Source organism: Trichosurus vulpecula, chromosome 8, assembly GCF_011100635.1.
Source record: "Trichosurus vulpecula isolate mTriVul1 chromosome 8, mTriVul1.pri, whole genome shotgun sequence".
Taxonomy (NCBI): domain Eukaryota; kingdom Metazoa; phylum Chordata; class Mammalia; order Diprotodontia; family Phalangeridae; genus Trichosurus; species Trichosurus vulpecula.
In genome coordinates, this window is record NC_050580.1 from 92795811 (window position 1) to 92819107 (window position 23297).

General features: G+C 40.6%; 1 protein-coding gene across 2 annotated transcripts in view; it reads right to left on the bottom strand.

The window, feature by feature from the left end:
- INPP5F (inositol polyphosphate-5-phosphatase F) overlaps positions 1-15092 on the bottom strand; it is an 87679-nt gene extending 72587 nt beyond the window's left edge. Inside the window, exon 1 of one of the 2 annotated variants that reach the window (XM_036735273.1) lies at positions 14779-15092. In XM_036735273.1, the coding sequence (XP_036591168.1) occupies positions 14779-14875 (97 nt within the window). In that variant the 5' untranslated portion in view covers positions 14876-15092. The remainder of the gene's footprint in view (positions 1-14778) is intronic. The other variant, XM_036735274.1, reaches the window with a different exon arrangement.
- Positions 15093-23297: the final 8205 nt, after the last annotated feature.

The following is a 23297-nucleotide window of genomic DNA, read 5'->3' on the forward strand; positions in this document are numbered from 1 at the left end:
TTGGGAAGTGCTTAGCACATAGTAGGTGTTTCATAAATGCCTGTTTCCTCCACTCCCCCAAAAGCCTGAGGAAGGAAAGAGGAAGCTCCATAAATCACAATCCCTAAGAGGTAGATGTGATGATGAACTTACTGCATTCCAGGCAGGAAGGAAAACTAGTGCAAAAGGGCAGAAACCATGAGATAAAATGCAAACCTCAAGGAACAACAAATAGGCTAGTTTGGGTACAACAGGGCAGAAGAAGATGAAGAACATACAACTGGCCTAGAAAAAATGGATTGAAACCTGATGGTGAAGGGCTTTAAAAGCCAAGCCAAGGAGTTTGCATTTTCTTCTAAAAGCAGTAAGAAGCCACTGAATCTTCTTGAGCAAGTAAGTTACACAGTCAGACTTGTGTTTAGGATAATCTTCATTATTATTGAAGAGAATATGAACATATATATTTTTATATATGAGAGATTAATGTCGCAGCAATGTGAAAGATGGGGGGAAGGGAGGGGAAACCGTTAAAGGAAACGGTGCAAACACACAATAGTAACAAAGGGAGAGGTGCAAGGAGACTTTGCTAAGCAAAACTTAGAGGTCACTAATTAGCAACGGGATGGGGGGGATGGGGTGGGGAGGAAGGAAAGAGGTTCCAAACACATGTAACTGGGGATTCCACCGGTTGAAAAAAAAAAGTCAAATCGGTGGAAAGAGATCTGGGGAGGAGAATACAATAGATAATAAGGGGACCTTGGACATGTGGACATGTTGAGATTAAGCTACTGGTAGGGCATCTAAATGGATGGATAAAAACTATAAACATTTGGAGTTCAAATCTAGAGGAGATGAGTCAGACCTGAAGACAAGAGATTTGGGCATAACCTCTAAGGAGAAGCTGGAGCTAACAGAACAAATGAGAGTAGAAAGAGAAGAGGGGCACAAGCTTAAATTTTAAATGACCAAGAAGTCCTAGATGCCAGCCTCAATAATACAAAGCCATTGTCTTGTCTCCATTCCAAAACAAAGTAGGAAGAGTGGAAAATGACATTGAAATTAAATAGGAAATGGGGAAAGACAGATGTGTCTTGTAGGAGTGAAGGGAGTGATCTAGTACCAATTTGTTTTTGCAGGGTTTTTGTTTGCCTTTTTAGGGTTATTTTTGGAATCCCAGGGGAAGGAAAACATAGCTACCTGAAATGGGTACAAGATGATTTTCTTCTTATCCTTTTAATTTGTAGTTCAACTACTATATTGGCTATCTGGGGGAAAAATTCACCTACCAGATTTGGCATAAACATGCTATTGAAAAAAATTACACCTAAGATCATATAAATATTTTTTAAATGGTGACAGTTTAAAGTTCATATTTATTTCAAAGTTCAATGTTCAAAAATAACCCTGCAAAGTTCATAACATTCCAGTGTGCTGTTTCAAAAGCAACACAAAGACAAAATGAAAAGAAAGCAAAAAAATAAGATTCATAGTTTTCTCAATATGCTACTTGTCAAGATAAAGGGGAGAAAAAGAAAAGTTTTTTTTTAAAAAAAACTGAATCAACATTATTAAAATAATAACAATCTACATTGACTATGACTAATTCTATCAATGAAAGAATCTGAAAGGATGCTTTTTTGCTTATCTGTGAATGGAAAGAGTTCCCTTAAGGTCTCTCAGTAAGTAAAAAATGAATCATAGCAACAGAATATACTAAGATACTACTAGTACTTGCAGTGTTTCCATACAATATTAGTTTTGATCTAGAGAAATCATATTTTATAAATGGGAACAAATAATTATATTAACTTACATATCTCAGGCCTTACAGAGGTTGTTTTAAAACATCTGAATAGAAAAGACACACATATTATTTTTCTTTGAGAACTCAGTGACAAATCTCAACTACAGAAAGAAACAATGAGTTTGGTTTGCCACTGCCAGTCTGAAATCTACCCAAACTTGCAAGTCAAGTCAGTAAATGAGGAAGCACCACAGAATACAAGAAGATCCAAAACAATTTTGTCCTGTACATGTTTGCGCTCCATCCTCACCTCTGCCCTTCCCTAACTACACCTTCAAGACTCAACTGAAGTGTCTGCCACCTTAAGGCTCATCAGGATCTCCTTACCTCAATTAGTTCCTAGATTCTTTCCCCCTCAAATATACTGGTATATATTTTATGCTTGTGTTCATATTCTCCCCACCAAACAAGAATGTAAACTCCTTGAGGGCAGGGGCACTATTTCTTTTGTTTTTGTATCTCCAGAGCCTAGTACCATGCCCAGAAGTCAAGGAGTCAGGGAACATTTTTAGACACCTATTGTGTGCCAAGGACATAAAAAGAAAGACAAAAAGCAATTCTTGGTCTAAAGGAGAACATAGTCGGATCAACGACATGTCAACAACTATAAACAAGCTATATATAGGATAAGTTGGAGATAATCAACAGAAGGAAAAAACTCAGTACGAACTTGTTGAATTCAATCGTATGAGTATTTCTCCACTCAGACAAAGCTCATGTCCCTTCTTCTCCATACACCTGCATATGTTCAGATCCAAGAGAAGAAACCTGATGATACAAAAGAGCTAGGTTCACAAGACATTTCATATGATCCATTCCTTCCAACCGAACTTACCAAAAAGGATTTAAATTTTTAATTGTTTATTATGAATCTCATAACAACAAATGCAAATAAAATAGGGAACCAATGTCCACCACATAAAACCTTAAGATTCAAATACCTTGCATTTTAACTGGAAAAACTGAAAATTTTTTAACTTTGAAAAATTTGACTACCTCGACCAACAAGATGAGCAAGCACAACTTCTGAGGCCCCATGATGACTCGTGCTGTCCACTCACTTAGCATTCCCAACTCGAGCTGGTCAGATCAGGTGCAGTCAGGCACTCGGTAACCTGACTCTAGCGTAGTGATGTCATTTGGATCCTCTTCGAGAACAAAGGACAACAATCAACCAACCCAACCAGAGAAGTGATAGACTCAAGGTACAGATTGAAACATTTTTTTGGACACAGCCAATACAGGAATTTATCTGACTATTCACATTTGTTAAAAGGGTTTTCTTACTTTTTTTTCTATGAGGGGAAAAATAGAGAGAATAGATTTTTTTTTTGCCAATTGAAACAAAATTAAATTAAAAAAGAAGAAAAGATTTTAATAAGGTAATAAAAATCAATTTCTTTTTTGTTCCCTTTGGAATATGAGTTCTTGCCTTTGTCAGATTTTTAATGTGATTGTACAAGATACGTATATCTTGCTAATCATTACATTTTAGTCAGTTTATTTCATTTTGTATCACTCAGTAGGTCTTTCATATTTCTTTACATTTTTCTTTCTATCATATGTAGCAATAGATTTGTATTAGATTAATGAAAGATAAGATAACAGCTACTCACCAACTGTTAGTTCAATAGGTTGTTTCCTTTCGTTCCCTATTACAAATAATGCAGCTATGAACAGTCTTGGTTTTTTCAGCAGGTTTTTTTTTGGGGGGGGGAGCGTTATTTTTTGTTTTTGTAGAGAAAGGAAGGTCTAACAACATCCTTAGACTGTAGGATTGCTGAGTCAAAGGACAGGATCACTTCTGTGGCTTACTGGATACTGTCAAACTGATTCCTAAAAAGCTTGGACCAAATCATAAAGGTAATCATAAAAGGCAGTGTGGCACGCTGGGAAGATCTAGCGTCAGAAGCTGGATTCAAAGGCTGCTTCTACTGCCTCTGTACCCTTGGATAAGCCAATTCTCTTCTCAAGGTCTCAGTTTCCTCATCTATAGGAGGAGGGAGTTGGACTAGATGACCTTTGAGGTCCCTTCTAACCCTTGAGTCTACTGTCAAAAGTAGTAGAGTCAATAAGGGAGATAGGCGCTAGTATTATCCCTATTTTACAGTTGAGGAAACAGGCAAGCAGGAATTAAGTGTACTGTCCAAGGTCACACAGCTAGTAAGTATTTGCCAAATCTGAACTTGTCCTTCCTGACTCCAGGCTCAGCACTCTATCCACTTCACCACCTAATGCTCTGAATAGCACTGTGCTAAAATGAAGATTAGCTACGTAACCCCAGGAAACATAATTTTCAGAACAAAAAAGAAATAAAATATCAAACCTGTTTGACAATAGCAATAAGACCTTCTATAGTTAAAGCTTAGCCACTTATAGCAACTAGGATTACAGGCCTGCCCCCACCTCAGTTTTCTAATACGTAAAATGAAGGCAAAGCATTGGGAGTTTTATAGTTTCTAAGGTCCCAACTCTCTCTCTCTCTCTAATATATATATATATGTGTGTATATATATATATATATACACATATATATATATATATTGAAATGATGATAATACACATACTCAACCCTGACCTGAAAACACTTAAAACTGATCATTTTAAGTAATTTTTGCAAATTTCATAATGAAAGGTAACAAAATTATTTGCGTTTCTTTTCAGATAATTGAATAGCTTTTCAAGTGATTAACACTTTGTATTTCCTTCCTCAAAAAGTCTGTGTACATCTTTTGACCACATTTCCACTAGGAAATGGTTTCAATTACAGATTATGGGTATAAGATATTTAATTGGATATATTTGCCAAAAGTTATTTCTTCTTCCACACCAAAATCAACTTTTAAAAGGCTTTTTGTAAGAAAAAAAAAAAAGGGAAATGGAAGGAAAGGTTAAAGAATAGCCAACTACTGATCCAATCATTTAAATCATCCTAGTTTTCTCTATATAGAACTGTGTTATACATAACTCTCCTTATTTTACCCTACAGCACCACACTGGTCTTCGGGCTGTTCCTTACACACAACACTTTATCTCCAGCCTTCCCCCTCTATTTGGAATGTACTTCCTCCTCATCTCTCCTTCATACACGGAATCTCATTTCCTTCCCAGCTTGGCTTCAAGCACACCTTCTACAAGAAGCCTTTCCTGATCAACTCAAATACTAATGTTCTCCTTCCCCCAGTTACCTGGCATGTTGCATATACATATGTGTAACATGTCATCTCCCCAAAGCAATGCTATTTCACTTGTTTTTTGTACCCTTAATGCCTAGCACAGTGTCTGGCATGTTGCAGGGACTTAATAAATGTATGCTGAGTGAGTGATACATATTATGTGTATACATACAAATATAAAACTATCTTGTTAATAAAACACTAATCTGAAACACTATCATAGTGGCTGTTGTTGTTCAGTCATTTCATTCCTGTCTGACTCTTCACGACCCCGTTTGAGGTTTTCTTGGCAAAGATACTAGAGTGGTTTGCCATTTCCTTCTCCAGCTCATTTTACTGATGAGAAAACTGAGGCAAACAGGGTTAAGTGACTTGCCCAGAGTTACACAGCTAGCTAATAAGTGTCTGAGGCCAAATTTGAACTCAGGTCTTCCTAACTCCAGGCCCAATGTTCTATCCACTGTGCCACCCAGGCGCCCTGATCCTGGTGGGTAAACATACATATTAGACACAGCCTCAGGCATGTTATTTTCATAACAAGAAAGATAAAATAGAAAACACCTTTGTCAACAGGCATAAAACCTCCTATCATTAATTAACCCATTTAATTACTGAGAGCAGTAATACAAATACAAAACAGAAACATACCGCCACTACCCCACCCCCAAATAAAACCTGATTTTAAGAGTATAATAAAGTATCTTAACAACAAGTCTTTGGTTTCTGAGGAAAGAAAAAAAAAGACAGCAGTACCAGGATGTCTTTCTACTTCTACCAGTCTGCATCTATCTGAGACAAAAATCTAATTACACAAGCTTCTTTCAACATATCTGTCTCGCCATGATTCTTCTCACTTCCCTTTCTTCCTTTTTCTGTTCAACAACATTTACTCTCTTAAGGTTTTGAAGGCTACTCATCCTGAATTAAGGTAGGTACTTTACATATATTCCTGGAATCTTGCAGGTAAAGCAACAGATCCACAAATGAGTGACAGAACTGGAATTGAAACTTGAGGCTCAGGATCATAGCCCAGTGTTCTTTCTACAACATGCTGTCTTCCCCCCTTGTTTCACGGATGACCACGTGATTTCCTCAAAAATAAACTCCAGATATTTAAAAAATCTAAAGTCTAAATAAAAGGAAGCTTTAAAGGAAAAAACTGATTAAAGAAAGTTAAAATTAATAGTATGACAGGGTGATAGAATACTAACTAAAGCTATACTTTTATATCTTATATATTAAGAAACAACAAACAAAAAAAACAAGGTAGATGCATAAACTCTCAGAGTCAAAGTGTCTTGATCCAGTAGCAAGCATCAAGAGGCATTCTCATATTAAGGAAATAATGTTATCTGTAGGAAAGGTGACACCTAAACATAGCTCCTTCAGGATGTAATTCAGAAAAAAAAAAAAAACAAACAAAAAAACCAAAACTGTTCTCAATAAGACAGGTAAAGGGACAGGGCCTGAGGTTTCATTGGTCTCTAGTCTCAGAGGAGGTACCTTCCTCTCCCACTGCAGATTGGCTTCAAGTTAAATATAGGAAAATATTAAAGTAACAGAAGATCTTAAATTATACCAGACACACAAGGGTATGCAGAAAGAATTCATTAGTTATATTATTCAGTAATTATTCAGTAAACTTCTAAATAGGAACCTGAGTTTTCAATTTGTCTCAACATATATGACCAGAGAAAACAATTTAAGTCCTTCTGCAAAGTTCTGCTACAACAACTGAGAAAGACATTTCGGCTTTCTGGGCCTCTATCTCCTCAATAAAATGATATGTTCGTTTTATAAGTCTCTAAAGTCTCCTCTGGCTCAAATATTGTGAATTTCCATTTTCCTTCAGAAATAAATTAAAAGATCTTTCTACTTAACCTTGTCCATTTTGGGTTTTAAGAAGTTGTGAAGATAAAATTTATTCACTGGAGTTTTTCACTGGATAATAAATAACTCAACAAGTGTAGCATAATGGATAGAGAATTAGCTAGCTTTGGAATCAAAGACCTAAATTCAATTGAGGCCTCTTCCACATGCTGACTGTGTTACCCTGGACTAAACCTCTAGGGACCCAGGAAATTCTCTAAGACTTTAAGTTACAGAGATGGTAATGGTAAAGGAAGTTCCCTAAATTGATGAAATCATAAGTCTAAGTTAAAAAAAAAATCTAAAAACTAAACAATCTCCCAATAAACCCCGAAAGGCAATGAGTAAGTAGACACAGGGGACATAAGAAGGCTGCAAAATATCTAATGATTGCTTAAACAAGTGGCATAAGAGAAGCATCCTGGAATTCTAAGAACAGAAACATAGGTGGTCATGCAGCAAAAGCGAGGGATAATAGATGGGCAGCCTAAGTACTGCACCAAAGGAAACCAGAGAATGCCTCCAACACCAATCTTCTATGAAGGGTTAATGGGAGGACACACAGACATGAATCACAGAATGATAAAGCATGGATATCCTCACATCAGTATAAACCATTAATCAACTGGTCTACAACACTCAGAAGAGGCCGACATTCACAATTACCAACTAAAACACAACCAGGCTCTTCTCCTATCCAGTCATGTCCACTTCAGCATGCAAGGTTTCTAATAACTTCAGATAGAAGGTACAAAATAAATAATCACACATAAAGAAGCATGCAGCAAATGCTTTATAAAGCCTATGCAAAAGCGGAAAATTCCAGCTTCCCTTGTGAACTGAATATCAAGTTCATCCAAAATCAAAGTCTGACACAAAATCAGGGGATAGGATACTTCAGAGTATTCCTTCAAGGGGAATAGCAAAATCCGTGTGTGTGTGTGTGTGTGTGTGTGTGTGTGTGTGTGTGTGTGTGTATCTCACAAACAAAAAGTATAAAAAAGATGATATTTTCATTTATTAGCAAAAAATAACTGACTAGCCAGTATCCTATAAAGTTTACTTTGTTTTACTAGGGAAAACTGTTTCTGTCCATTATTACCATTTACTAAGCACTGCTGTACAATTATTAGCACTAGACTGATCAATGATTCTCAAATATCTTTGACCTGCCAATTCCTATGCCCACCCTCTGTCCCACGTTAATCAATCAATAAAAATTTATTGAGTATTCACTATGAACCAGACCCTTTGCTAGCTGCTGGGAAATAAAGATAAAAGAAAAAAATACAATCCCTGTCCTATAGAAGCTTCCATTACATTATGGAAGATAATATGCACATCTAAGTACATATGAAATAAATACAAAGTAACTTTTGGGGGAAGAACTAGCTGCTGGGGGAAGGGAAAGGGAGAGAAATCAGGAAACAACCTCCTCCATGACCTGTGAGTTGAGCTCTAAAGGAAACCAAAAGATTCCAAGAGGTGGAGGTGAGGAGAGAGATTACATTTCAGGAGTAAGGAGGCAGCCTGGACAAAGGCACAAAACCAGAAGATGGCTAGTTTGACTGGACTGCAGAGTGCATGAAGGAGATTAATGTAAAACAAGGTTGTGAAGGCAGATTAGAATCTCAAGGTCTCTAAATGTCAAACAGAGGAGTTTGATCCTTATGTAGCTGCTACCTTAAAGACTAAAAGTAAAAAACCAAACCAAACCTGGGAAAGCCCAAGAGGCAGAAGGGGTTAATCCAATCATTTTTATTTTTTGGTTCAGGCCTGTGATTTCAATGGTACAGCAACTCCCCCTACCAAAGCACATCATCAATCGTTCAACAAATTACAATCTTAGAGATGCGTTTCCCACTGCCAGGATGGATACCTTTGGAAATCTGTTGCCATTTCAGAATGGCATCTCTCCTTGAGGTTTTTTATTGTTAGCTTGAAAAGATCTGTGACTTCATCAGTGTGGCTATCTCAAGGTCACAACCCCTACACAAGACCTTGTCTATGCCTTCAATGAATGTGTTATGGATCTTCTAAATCTCATGACACTTCATCGATGTCAATGGAGCACATGGGTTTTCCAACTGATATCCCTGGCTCTCACAGTATGATAAACCCAATTCCTTTCCTGGCTGAACATCTCTGAGAATATACTTTTTTCCTGCTTCTCCTAATTGTCAGTAATATGCTGCAGGCTACTGACATGTACCATGAAGTTCTCCACTGTCAGGAGACATGCAAATGTAATTCTCTAGAAGACTGTCATATTTTATGACTTCTAGCCATATAGCATTGGGAAAATATTGACATTAAAAAGTTGGACCTTTGCTTCAGGGAGAAGTCTGGGTTCAAAACACTGAACAATTTCCCCTAACATATACTTTTCCACCTATTCAATTTTAGGCCCAGTTTCATCTACAGCATCTACCAAAGATATATTTCCAGATGGGTCAGCTCTATGAGTTGTCCATTAAATTGAAAAATAGAATCTAGACAATAGGTACTCGTAATTCACTTGTTTGTGAATACCTTTGAGCAATTATAAATTATATTTAAAAGATTCTGGAGTATTCCTAGACTTGATGATTCTGTTTTAAGGTACCATTTTACTGGATCCATCTGGAGCACTTCATTACCTATATGTAATCCCACCTTAATTTGAACACTGTCCTGAGTATGCTTTATGGCAAAGAAACACTAGCACTATAAGCAAATACAATCTGACCTGCTGAATACAGGCTAAAGATGGAAAAATACAAGAGAACAGATACCAATACAGACTATCACCATTTCCTTAGGGATTTTAACAGAGATAATTTATTTGCCAGCAAACTTTATCTCCTTACCAAGTAAAAGAAATGACGGTCAAGAGCAACACTGGTTTAGACTATAAATTCACATAAAATCTTATGGAGAAATGAAGATGATATAAAAACAAAAGATAAGATTTTTAAAATGTGTCATGTTATTGAGGAAAAGAAGGAAAGACTACAAAAGCAGTACTGCCTCAAAAACAGGGAAAAATAAGTTTAGAGAAGTCAAGTGAGAATTCCAAATTAAGCCAGATCAACCCAATGACACGTAAGAAAAGGACTAAAAAGGAAGACTAAGGATGATAAACAGTAAAGACCTATAAAGATTCCTGACATTGTGACATCAAGGCTGAGAACCACCATAATGTTACTCTAAAATTAATGTTTCTGGTGTAGTAGAAACAGCATTAAAGAAAACAAAGATTAGGGGCAGCTAGGTGGCGAAGTGAGTAGAACACAAGTCCTGGAGTCAGGAAGACTTGAGTTCAAATCTTGCCTCAGACACTTGACACACTTACTAGCTATGTGACCTTGGGCAAGTCACTTAACCCCAATTGCCTTCCCTTCTCCCCTTCAAATAAAAAAAAAAAAGAAGAAAACAAAGATGAAAAGAGGAATTTGCCTAAACCAAGTATACACAAAGGAAGCCCATCCTGGAGGTAAAACCTTGGAGGGTGCTGCAGGATTAGTTTGGGACATCTAAAAGAAAGGAGACTACAAAACCCACGGAAAGTCAGACCTAATTATCAGGGGGAGGGGGAGAGGGGCCCTCACTACTAGATGATACAGTGGATGATACAGCCTAAAATCAGGAAGACTCATTTTTGTGAGTTCAAATCTGGCCTCAGACACTTATTAGCTGTGTGACCCTGGGCAAGTCACTTAACCTCATTTACCTCAGTTTCCTCATCTGTAAAATGAGCTGGAGAAGGAAATGCCAAACCACTCTAGTATCCTTGCCAAGAAAACCCCAAACGGGATCACAAAGACTTGGACATGACTGAAACAAATAAACAATAACTATTATTAACCAAAAAAAATCAATAACTACAAACATATGTGCCTATTTTTCCATCTCTACAAAATCTTTTAAGAAAATTATCTATTCACAACATTGAGGACATTCTTAGTTACCGCAAGAAGAAAACAGGCAGACTTCCATAAATGATATGCTGGTAGGTTACATCTTTATATGAGTCATTCAATTGACTGAAAAGTATAGAAAATAAAAGATCCCACTATTAGTAAGTGTTTGGTGACTATAAATGCCACCTTAATGCATCTCCTCTCCCAAAGTTTCTCTCATGGACGTGTCAAGTCATACAAAATTCCTTAAATGATACCACATAGATAACTTCAATAATCCCATCATTATCAATAACATGGCATAAAACAGAGAACTTTATGGACATCAGACTTCAGAAAAACCTTTAAAAAAAAAAAACCTTTACCTGACTCCACCAAACCCTCAAATTAATATCGTCTCTCCGCTCCTTCACTGCCTCAAGTCTCTCGCCACCCCAGTCCATCCTCCACTTAGCTGCCAAAGTGATTTTCTTTAAGTTCAAGTCTGACTCCAGTGGCTCCCTATTGCCTCTAGGATCAAATATGACCTCTTCTGTTTGAAATAATGCCTGTCACATAACAGGCACTTAATACTTGGTGATCAATTTTTTTTTAAAACCCTTACCAATCTGATGGAACCTACCCTTCCAGCCTCTTACATATCCTACTCCCCTTTCCACACTCAACAATCCAATCAAACAGGCCTTCTCTGCTGTTCTTCACAAAGGACATCACATCTCTTGTCTTCAGGACTTCTGGAAGGCTGTGCTCATAAATCCTGGAATGGACTCTCCTCACCTCCACCTCCTAAGGATTCTTCTCTCCAGACTCAGCTCAAGCACCCACTTTTTACACAAAGCCTTTCCTAACTTTCCAACTGCCACTGCCCTCTCTCCATATGCCACCTCATACTTTTTTTGTATTTATTCTGTAAACACATACTCATGTAGGTTCTTTAAAAACAGGGAATGTGGTGCAGCTAGGTGGCGCAGTGAGTAGAGCATCGGCCCTGGAGTCAGGAGAACCTGAGTTCAAATACAACCTCAAATACTTGACACACTAGCTGTGTGACCTTGGACAAGTCACTTAACCCCAAATTGCCTTGCCTTCCCCCCCATAAAAAAAACAAACAAAGAACATGGAATGCTTCACATTTGTCTTCCTAACCCCTGTGCGAGTGCTAGGCTTCTAGAATCATCTCCATTGACTACATTCGTTTCCCGGTTATTTATTCACTTCTCAATTTATTGCATTCTGGCTTCTAACTTCACTCTACTGAAAGCCCTCTGAGGCTTCCAATCTCTTAATTGCTAAATTTAACAGTTTTTTCTCAGTTTTTCATCCTCCTTGACCTACCTCTCTGCAAATTTTAAAACTGCTGATCACTTCCTTTGTCTTTGTAGTCCTTCTCCCTAGGCTTCATTAACACTATTGTGTCCTGGTTCTTCCTACATGATCACTCCTTTTCAGTCACCTTTGCAGGTTCTTTTCCCATCTCCTGCCCTCTAAGCACCATTGTTCCTCAAGACTCTCTCCTGGCTCATCTTCCAACTCTAAGAAGCTCCTCTATTCAGATGACTCCCAATCTATACATCCAGCCCTAATTTCCTATCTGAATGGTAACAGATGCACCTCCAAGGAACTGAAGCCTCGAATGTACTCCCACCTCATTTTGTCCTTTCAATTCTTATCGTTCTTCAAAATATAAACTCCTTATGAAAACCTTCCCCACTTCTCCACTTAACAATGTTTTCCTCACACAGACCTATATTTAGTTGTCTTTGAATATATCTTCCAAGCAGAATAGAAAGTCTGAGAAGGTAGAGATTTTCTCAATGTCCTGTCTTTGCTTCTCTAGTATCTAACACAGCATCTTGCACATAGCAGGTACTCAACAGATATTTGTTCAATTGCAATTAATAAGAAAAAAAAGATCATGATGAAAGTTAAATAAATCTCAGAAAGCATCCTGGGGACATAAAAAGGGGCCTTCTGGACACTGTTCAACATGGTCAGTCTATTATCTAGGTTAATGTTCTACATGAGGTGAGAACCCTTGAATTAATACCTAGAGGCAATCATTAGAACTGGAAGAGACCTTAGAAATCGCATAGATGACCCAGAGAAATTAAATGATTTGTCCAAGACTACGCTGCTAGTCAGTGAGTAAAAAGACTGGGAATAAAACAAAGATTTTGTGACTCCTACTAATTCAGCATTCTTTTTTATTTTTATTTTTTTTTTTGCAGTGGGGAAGGCAGGGCAATTGGGGTTAAGCGACTTGCCCAAGGTCACACAGCTAGTAAGTGTGTCAAGTGTCTAAGGCCACATTTGAACTCAGGTCCTCCTGACTCCAGGGCCAGTGCTCTGCTCACTGTGCCACCTAGCTGCCCCTAATTCAGCATTCTTACAACTATATCAGGCTATTTCCTAGGGTTGCCTGATCATCCAAAAAGGAAGCAAGTAATATCTGGCACTAAGTCCACATTGTTTTCAAGTATACACATTGCAAATTTTGCTAGCAACTTAAAACAAATCCTACTTGTGTACCAATCTTAGAAAACTGAAAAGTTGTATTGTGGAAAGCTGTTTTTAATTTATAGGATCGAAGTATCAGAACAAAATTTCTACAGCATGACCACTTTTTAAAAATTATATTTTAGTTTATGGTTAAGGTAAATATTAATTCAAGTAATATTAGGAAAAGATAAACCTATCAGCCAAATGATCTAAGAACAAAATAACTATAGTTCACTTCACTGCGGATATTTTTTAATCTTGAACTTCTCAAAATGAAAACTAAAATAATGATGATTTAGGAATCTTTTACACTAAACAAAATAACTACAGTTCAAATAAGGCTGATCCCTAAACAATGTCGATTTTATAACACTTTGTGGACACTCACAAACAGTAATGGATGTAATCATATAAAAATGTTATAATGAAAATATATTGGAATGTTCAGCATAATCACTACATAAGAAAAGGTGTATTTAAATTGAAAACACAAAAGTGACAAAGCATGAGGAAACAGCAGTAATCACAATAAGTCACACCTTTAAAGTTGGAGAAGAGAAACTAAAATTGATGTCAACAGAGGTGACTTCCTGCCTGTGCTGCCAAGAATAGACAGATGGACAGACATGATCATTTCTCGCCTGGTATTACAAGTGGAAGACAGAATATCTAAATTGGGACCTTTCAATTCTGACCACTTGCCTAAGATTCCAGAAAAGAAGGCCCCTTTAAAAGCGAGCAAATAAAGTTCGTGTAAAACCCTTTTCATTTGATTCCCAAACAGAAGAGTCACACAGGGTTAGGCCCACCCTTGAAAGATACCATCTTTCAAGATTGCCACCTCCAGTTCATCATATGATTCTTGTGGGTGTATACTAATGAATTTTAATTGTTGTGACAAAGGGGCTTGGTAACCTGTTTTGCGATGGAGGTTGTTTGCGGTTGCGGTTCTCTAAGAAATAGGTCTTGGATCTTACTAAGTAAATTTGGAGGGGGGAAGGATAACAAGCCCCTTCGGGTTCCTTATAAAGGAACGCTAGGAATCTGACCAATTGATTCATTAAACAGGCAGAACCCGAACTTCCTCTTTTCAAGGACACAATATGCCAAGTCTTACTAGGGGGAGTGAACAGGGTTTAAAGGGAGCTGGGAGGACAGGGTTAAAAAGGAAAGAAAGGAAGAAGATACACCTTGACCATCCTTTCCTCTCCAGGAACCTTTATTTCGCAAATTGTAATTCCAAGGACCTCGCTCCCAAGAAACAGCATCCCTCTTCCAAACCCCCAAACCTGACCCCGGATGATCAGCACCACGACGCGGTCATTCAATAGACAATGACCTTTCACCTCGCGCCAGGGGATACTCCGCCCAGCCCATCGCCCGGCCAAGCCCCCAGAGGCTGCGGACCCCCAGCCAACCGCCCAGCCCAGTGCGCCCCCAGCCTCAGTGCCCCGCAGAGGCTGGAGCGGGCAGGGGGCGCATGCCCCGCCCCCACCCGCGGGAGGAGGAGGTCAGCCCGGGCCCGCCCGGGAGGGGGGTCCCCACTCACCCGGTCGCAGCTGCAGGCTCCCGTCCCGGCGGCTGCACCACAGCGCGCGCTCGCCCTGCTGCAGGATGTAGTGATCCTTGGCTTGGAAGAGCTCCATGCCCGCCCCGGGCACGAGGGGCGGGGAGCATGGGGGCGAGCCCGCCCCGCCGCGGACCCCCGGCCCGGCCGGGGCGCCGTCTTCAGCCGGGGCCGCCAGGGCGGCGGCCGTGGAGCCGGAGCCGAGGCCGGAAGGCGGAGAGCGCAGCGGAGCTACGCTTCGAGAGCCGCCACCGCCGCCGCCGCCGCCGCCGCCTCGGCCCCGGGTCCGTCTGTCTGCGCCCAGCCCCGGCTCGCGGTCTGCTCCCCCGGCTGCGAAGCTCCGCCCCCAGCACCGCCCCACCTCGCCCCCACCCTCCCTACCCTCACGTGATCCCGCCCGTGGCGGCCCCACACCGCCCCCGTGCGGGGGACTGGAGCCGCCGCCTCCTGTCATCTCCTCCCCTCCCACCTCAATACCCTGTCCTCAGCCCCAGAGCCTCCCTTCCAGTCCTCCCTCCGCCAGTCTCCCAGGGTCTCCCAGCGCGGTGTCCCCAGCGCCAGGGACAGGAACAGGAGCTGCTCCCGGCTTACTTTATTACACCCCCCCAAAAAAACACCAAAACCCCCACAGCTCCAAGCAGGTCCCGCGCGTCCTTGCCCTGTAGAACAGATGGACCATTGTACAGAAGAGACAGCACAAATGAGGTCTCACGGTCTTCCCCTTTGCAACTCCCCACCTTGTCTTTTCAAAGCAAGGGAGCAAATGACACGTGCGATCCTGTCTGTTGGAATGCAACAAGTGTTTCACCTGTCTTAGTTAAAAAAAGGAGCATTTAGTAAACGCCTAATATGTGCCAGGCGCAAAGAATACAATGAAAGGCAGCGACAGCCCCTGCCCTCAAGGAGCTCGTAATGCGAACAGCACGCGAACAACTTTGTACAAACTATACGCAGGATAAATTAGAGAGAAATGCCCAGCGCTCAGCACAGTGCCTGGCACAGCGTGAGCGGTTAACGAATGCTTGTTGACCGACTGACCAACTGTCTGCTAGAACCTAGTACGTGGACTGATGGACCTATTTCACTGTGGACTGAGTGCTGTGCGCCAGAAAACAGACACGGGTCCCTGCCCCCAGACAGCTCTCTCATCTAAGAAGTCCTTGACGTCGTCTGGTGATGTCATTGCCCTGCTCCCACTGGACCTACTCCCTCTGGATGTCCCCCAGACAAGTACTCTCCGATGCACACACAGGCTCAGATGGAAGCTGCTCTTCGGGTCACTGCTGCCACTGAGCACACGGCTGGGGAGCCTTTGGCGGCTTCTGGCTTCAGCTGAAGTCCTTGGGCTCTGCCGTGCTCTTTTAGTTCAAAAGCCAGAGGCTCCTTTTTTTCTAGCTGTCTGAGAAAAGCAGCCACTCTTCTTGTTTCAGACCCAAGACCAGCAACCATCCTAGAAAAGACTCAACTTTTTTTCCTTTACGAAACGGCGGGTCCCTTTTCTGGATTGGCTGCGGAAAGGCCTTGGATCTCTAACAGATTTTTTTTTTTTTTGCCCCAGGCACCAAGCTCATTAAGCTAGGGAGCAACTACTTCCAAACCAACTAATGCCCTTAGGCCTGGGTCTCCAAGGGCAACTTCACCTTCGCTGGAAATAAGCATTTCCTGTGCCTTCCCCGAAGGCTCTACTACAACTCATCATCATCCAAGTAAAGCCTATTAACCAAAAGCAACCAAACATCTCTGGGACGAATTTGGGGGTTCTCCAATTTTTTCACTCAAATCCCTTCTGCTCTCCCGGGTGGTGGGAGACTGAGGAAATGCACAAAGACCAAGCTAAATCCGAGAGACTAAGTCTTTGTGTCTCCTATTTAGCCACATTCCTGGCCTTTCATATGGATATTCAGCCAGAGCCTCTTACATCCTCTTTGTATTGACTTGTCGGTTTAATAATTGTTCTCTTGGCACTTTCTTTGCCAGATTTTTTTCTCTCCTACAGTGTAAATCCTAGAGGGGCCTATACTTTCTGATTCTTTTGTGCTCCCTAGCAGAACCCAGTACAGTGTTTTACTTGTAGTAGATGCACAATAAACAGACCCCAAATGAGAATATAGAATAGAAATAATCTGGAATACAAATGAGATTTAGATTCTAGTCTTGATTCTATGGTTCCAGACAAGTCACCTTAGTGGCTTCACCTATAAAATAATCTCTAAGGTCCTTCCCAACTCTAATAGCGCTTAATGCTTGGTACTGAGTGGTTCAATCTAAGCTCTTCCTTAAGCAGTCTCACAATACAAATTTCTACACACATTTCTCCGTTCCTCACAGTGAGAAAGAAAAGCAGTAAATACCAGAAAGAGGACAGACAACATCTTTAACCTACTCACATATAGTTGAGAAAAACTAAGAACCATATACTCTCAACTCCTACAAGATGTAAAGTGTTCCCTACTTGTTTCAGGCAATTTTTATATCCTTCAGAAGACCACACATATTCTAACAGGACCAGCATTTCAGTCCCAGAAAGTGGCTACTCCTCTCAGTTTTAACACATGGTTTGAAGGAGGGATTTTACCATTTCCTACATAGAATAAGCAGGGCAGGTAGGTAGTGCAGTGGATAGAGTGGCGGACCAGGGGTAAGGAAGACCTGAGTTCTGAACCTTGGACCCTTACTAGCTGTGTGACCTTGGGCAAGTCACTTAACCCTGCTTGCCTCAGTTCCTCATCTATAAAATGAGCTGGAGAAGGAAATGGCAAACCATTCCAAGTATCTTTGCCAAGAAAACCCCAAAAGGGGTCATGAAGAGTTGGACGCAACTGAACAACAACAACAGTATAGAATAAGACAATGTTGGTGCTAAAAAGGACTTACAGCCCTTATAATGTAAAATTAAGGAAACATAGATAGGTTCTATGACTTGGTTACACAGTTCCCGAATCTTAGTTCTGATACTTTTTCTTGTGTTTCTTCTCCTCCTCGCGTCCACCCCACCACTGAATGAGGGGTTCTTAATATAGGATCTGTGAAGTTTTTAAAAATTTCAAATATTTTGATAACTCTTTTCAACATAATTGTTTCCCTTTGGAATCCTTCATATTTTATCCAGAGATTTCATCAAACTGCCAAAGGGGCCCAAGATACCACAAAAGTGTGCTAGATCATAACATTTCTGCATCAGGTCCATCTTGACTCTTCCAAGGTGGTGCCAATTTATGGGAGGTATTTGACTCTCAAATATTCTTGTTGCTCTAAAGTCAGCAAAAAGGATTTTGGACACATACTTGCAGCTGGATATTTACATGGTGTGAAAATGGATACCTTGATTTGCTGGACTTCCCCCCAAAAAATTATCCAGGTAACCAGAAGAATTGTCTGAGGACTGGCTGTGTTGGCTTGACATAACAACAATCCTTTGTGGTAACTAAGAGTAAACCTATCTGGACGGGCAGAAAATCAGCAACTCTGAGGCCAATTAAGTTTCTACAGGCTTCGAAGCAGATTCTGAGCCATGTGGTGGTTTGTGGACCTTCAAGAGACAACCCTATCTTCAAAGACTTTCCTGACTGCAGGTTATGAGACTATGGACATACTCTATTTTGTGGTTTTTGGAGACAACCTTATCTCCAGAGACTCCCCTACCTTTGGTCATGGGGCTCTCAGAATATCTTATTTTTGGAGACATCTCCTTATCAAGCCTTGAACTATGGACTGCTTATCACTAAGGATGCCTTCTGATCTGTGTATCAAAGGGTCACAGCTCTGACACTTGGAATTCCTCACTCTCCCCTCCCCTTGGGGATGAGGCTCACTCTTCCCATTCATTACCTAGCATCCTGTTTAGCACAGGCTGGATAGAAACCATGTACATGTTATTTTGTTTTCTTTCCTGCTTAATAAAAACCTTTCTTTAATATCACAAGCTTCATCATCCTCTGATTTTCTTCCCTTTAGGGAAAAGGGGATTTAAATCTCGAAAACTGGCCTTTTCATTCCCAGGGAGCCTTCCCCTTTGGGGGAAAGGAGATCTAAACTCCCTCAAGAGAGTGTTTGCCTTGGTTTACAAGGGGGCATTTAGTCATTCCTTCCCATTACCAACCACAGTGGAAAGGATATAATCATGATAGAGTTCCCCCTCAATATATATTCTTCCAAAAAACGTTGTTGCGTTACTTTCACCACAATTCATATTTCATCACTGTGGAAAAAAACCCAGCACTACTATGATTCTTTTAAAACTGCTTGTAGCTGTCATTCTGAAACTATTTGGGTTTTTAAAAAATGGTTTTTGAAAAAGTGCCCAACAGCTTCAGCAGAAATCAGGAGCTGTTTCTGCCATACAACATTGTCCAACCGTACCCAGGTAACAAACATAAAAGAGGTCAGGAAAGAAATACAGTCTCCTCCCCTCAGTGTCTGCTCAGCAGGTGTTAGCTAGACTGCTCTATCTTCCTTCACTGCTGGCTGGAATCCAAATTCCTCAAATAATTTTGTTCTCGGCTAGCTTGATATTTTATAGAAGGTCCCTCCTATCCCTCTACCCTAATCTCTGACCCCTCAGTGTGACCAAGATTCCTTCACTTATCTGAAAACTCTTCCCTTGTAATGTTACTCCAGTTCATCCATCCAGTGGCTCTCCAAAGCTTTTTCACACTTACTTGGAATGCCTTTGATTGATTTAATGCAATAAAAATAAATTCCCACCTAGTTAAAGTACCAAGACTTAGCATTTGCTCACTTACTTTAAATGGGATGGAGTAATTTGGTTGTTTATTCAATATCTTCACTCCTATAAATACTTATAGATTCTGCCATAGAGACAGTGTGGTCTAATAGCTAAACAGTACTGCCTTGGGAGCAGGAAGATGAGTTCAAATCTTGCCTCAGACATTTACTAACTGTATCACCATAAGCAATCTCGGTATCCTCTTCTGTAAAATTGAGATACCAGTATCTATAGCACTTACCTCATAGAGTCATCACGAGGTATTAAATGAGATAATATATGTAAAGGACTTTGGAAACCTTAAAGAAGGCTTCTGGGTCATGTGATCAACAGATAGAGAATTATCCATTTTCTCCAAACCTTGTGACCTCTCAAACCTCCAAAATAGGAATGATGTGCGAGAAATAGAGCTATTTCAGCTGTCTCAGTCTAGGACACCAAGAACCCTATAGAGGTAAAAACCTGATGATTTAATACCAGAAAAGGCTAATCCCTAACCCCTAACTTACTCAGTCAGTGCCCCCTTGCCAACCTCCCACTAGCTCTGGCAGGACTGAGTAAGCCAACCCTCAAGTTTGTAATGAAACTCAATATTACCTACCTCCTACTCCTGCTTTCTCCCAGTGCCATGGAAAACCAAAAGGAATAAGTGTGCTCTATCTAGGACTGCAGTCCTCTATGCTGCAACAACACTCAATTAGAGAACCAAGGAACAGAGGACAGGACACCAGAGTGTAAATGGATCACCAGTCCTGCCTGCAGCAAAGGGTCCAGGATCCAGCTGGTACCAGTTCTATTTCCCTGGAAGTCACTTGGAGCAGACATCAAAACCAGTGGAACAGAAATTGCCTAATGTGGAAAAAGACTGAGACAGCTTCGAGACTTAGCCCGTCCACCCACCCCCACAAAATTGCAATCAAAGGAGTTAGAAAGTAATCAATATGGGATTGTAAGAAGAAAAAACTGAAATTACCAAAGATTTCTGGAGGAAAAGAACCTGAACATAAGCAGATAAACCAACAGGGAAGATATTAAATACAGAAGGGACTATGAACTCCAGATCAGCTCACAGAGTACAGCTATCTATATGAATAAATATTGCAAGACAATGGAAAGTGAATCTGATGAGGCAGAGGAACCTGTGGATTCCCAAGAGAGCACAGAACCATGACAGGATGTTCCTGAATGATTTCAAAGAGAAATCAGAATTGTGAAAGCAGAATTTATGACCTGCACGCAGATATAATTGGCAGAATAGAAAAACTTGAATCCACAGTGGCAAGTCTCACCAAAGAAACAAAGGAGAGAATCACTGATTGGGAATACAAATACAGTACACAGAAGCGAAGGACAATCTGGAAAGGGGGAAACCTTAAAGTGCCAGATACATGTTAGTCACTATTATAGGATCAAAAATCAGCCTTAGAGTCTCCAGATTGCTAGTGGAACTTATGCTAGCTAACGCTTTGACTTTCTGAACTCTGAACCACTTGCTCCTATCATGCACCAGATCCACCTGACCTTCTGTTTATCTCTGTTTATCTCTTGATCACCTAATACCTTATTTGTCTCACTTTCATCCCTGTCCTCTGGCCCTGTCAAATTCTGCTAAGTCAGCAAAAGCACCATCAAACACTTGAAGCATGGAAATTTGGGCTCTGGGTCCATGAGAAGATCAGAAACTTCTTTAGGGAAGTAGGGACTACTGTGGAAAAAAATGCTAACTGTGAAATGAGAAGCTCTGGGTTTAAATCCCGTCTCTGATTTTCACTACCTATGTGACCTTGGGCAAGTCACCTAAACTTGTTGGGATTCACTTTCTTCATCTACCAACTGAAAGGGTTAGACCAGATGACCTCTGAAGTCCCTGTCCAATTCTAAATCCATGATCCTATAAGTTTTCCTTACTCTCAATTTCTAGCCAGATACTACTACTTGCTTATACTTACAGCTTCACTCTGAGATCAGTTTTGGCCCTGGCCAGAAGTCCTGCCTCAGAAAATCTTTTTCTTGGTATCTACTTCCATTTATATTTTTGGTGCCCCATTTTTCTGACTCAAACCCCTTGCCTAGATACTGACTCTTTCTCTGCCTTGATCTCTGATCCTTGTTTTCTGATCTCCTAATCTGGGATCCTGTTACCAGCTACCAAAGCTCAGATCGGTGTAACATTAGCTATTCTGGGCCCCACTCCCTGCAGACCAGGTATGTTATATTTCACCCCTCTTTCCAGGTTCTCCAGTACTCTTAAGAGGAATTAGTGTGTCTAGGCTATCTGCCAATGACTCTAGCCCCCACCAATGTGTGGCTGGGTTCCCTGATCCCCAGTTTTATTTAATCACTAACAGATTATCTTTGACAAAGAAAGATTTACTTCGAAGTTATATTAACAAATATATAGACAGCTTGCTCTCCCAACATGTGGGGCTTAATCCTCCTCCCATAGCGATCTCTGAGATGGGGAAGGGGTTTAAGTTCATAGTTTAGTTCAGTTCCCAATAGACTATAATCCCAAATTCCAAGTACAAAATCTCCTTCAGCTCAAGTCCCAGGCACCTTGGTTTCTCCAGGCTTCTTTGCTGGTCTGGCTGGCTGCAACATCCCACCTGGAATCCTGTATACAAGATGACTAGAGCTCAAACTCCCAGTTCCATTGGGGATCATCACAAGCACCTGAAACTGAGAGGACATGGAACAGAAGCAAACAATCCTAGGCCTCTTTCGTGGAGCCAAGGTAAAAGGTGGGGAGTTGAGAAGTTAGGGAAGGTATCCTTTCTCCCAGTTTAGTTAGTATCTGCACTATAGGTGTACTTTGTATGATCCTTACCCTTTGGTTGCAGCAGAAAAGAGAAAGACTATTCCAATCTGGCCAGTTTTAAAGATATAACCTATTCTGACTGTACTATCAAAGGTAACTACTCTCATCCATACAGTAAGAGAAGCAAGGGAAGGGAGGTGACTCCAATGCACAGGTCAAGCTTCCTTACACCAGGAAATCAAACAAGAGGTAAAGTGGTGTATGTTGCTGAATTTAGGATCATATTAATTCTCTGGAAAGGGAGCTTGGCAGGAGCATGCTGGAGCTGACTCATACCCAGTGGTTAGTGCCAGTCCTCATCCTCATATTATTAGTAAGCATCTGGAAAAGGGAGCTCTGGTCACAAAGAACCAGCATGGCCTCATCAGGAATAGGTCATGCCAGACTCACCTCATTTCCTTTATTTGACAGCATTACCAGTGGCAAAACAAGGGGAATACTGTAAATATAGTTTGTCTAGCATTTAATAAAAGTTTTTGACAAAATCTCTCATGCTTTTTTTTGTTGTTGTTGGAAAAGTTGTAGAGATGTATGCCTGATGATAGGACAGTTAGGTTGATTTGAGACTGGTTAAATGGGTGGAACCTTAGAGTAGGCAAGTATTAATAGTCCAAAGTTAACTTGGAAGGAGGTCTCTAGTGGAATGCCCATAGGATATGTGCTTGGCCCATATTATTTAATGTATTTATCAATGGCTTGGGTAAAACCATGTTTATGAAATCTGCAGGTGACAGAAGGCTTAGTAGAATAACACAATGAATGACAATCAGGTCCTGAAAAGACATGGTAGGCTAAAAAGGTATTGGTAAGCTAAAACTTTCAGTTAAATTTAATATGACTAAATGTAATGGAGATAAAGTTTGTTCTTGAGTTCAATAAATCATCTTCAAAAGTACACACCTAGGCTATAATTCATGTGAAAAAGTTCCTGCCATTTTGGTGAAGTGACAGCCTCTA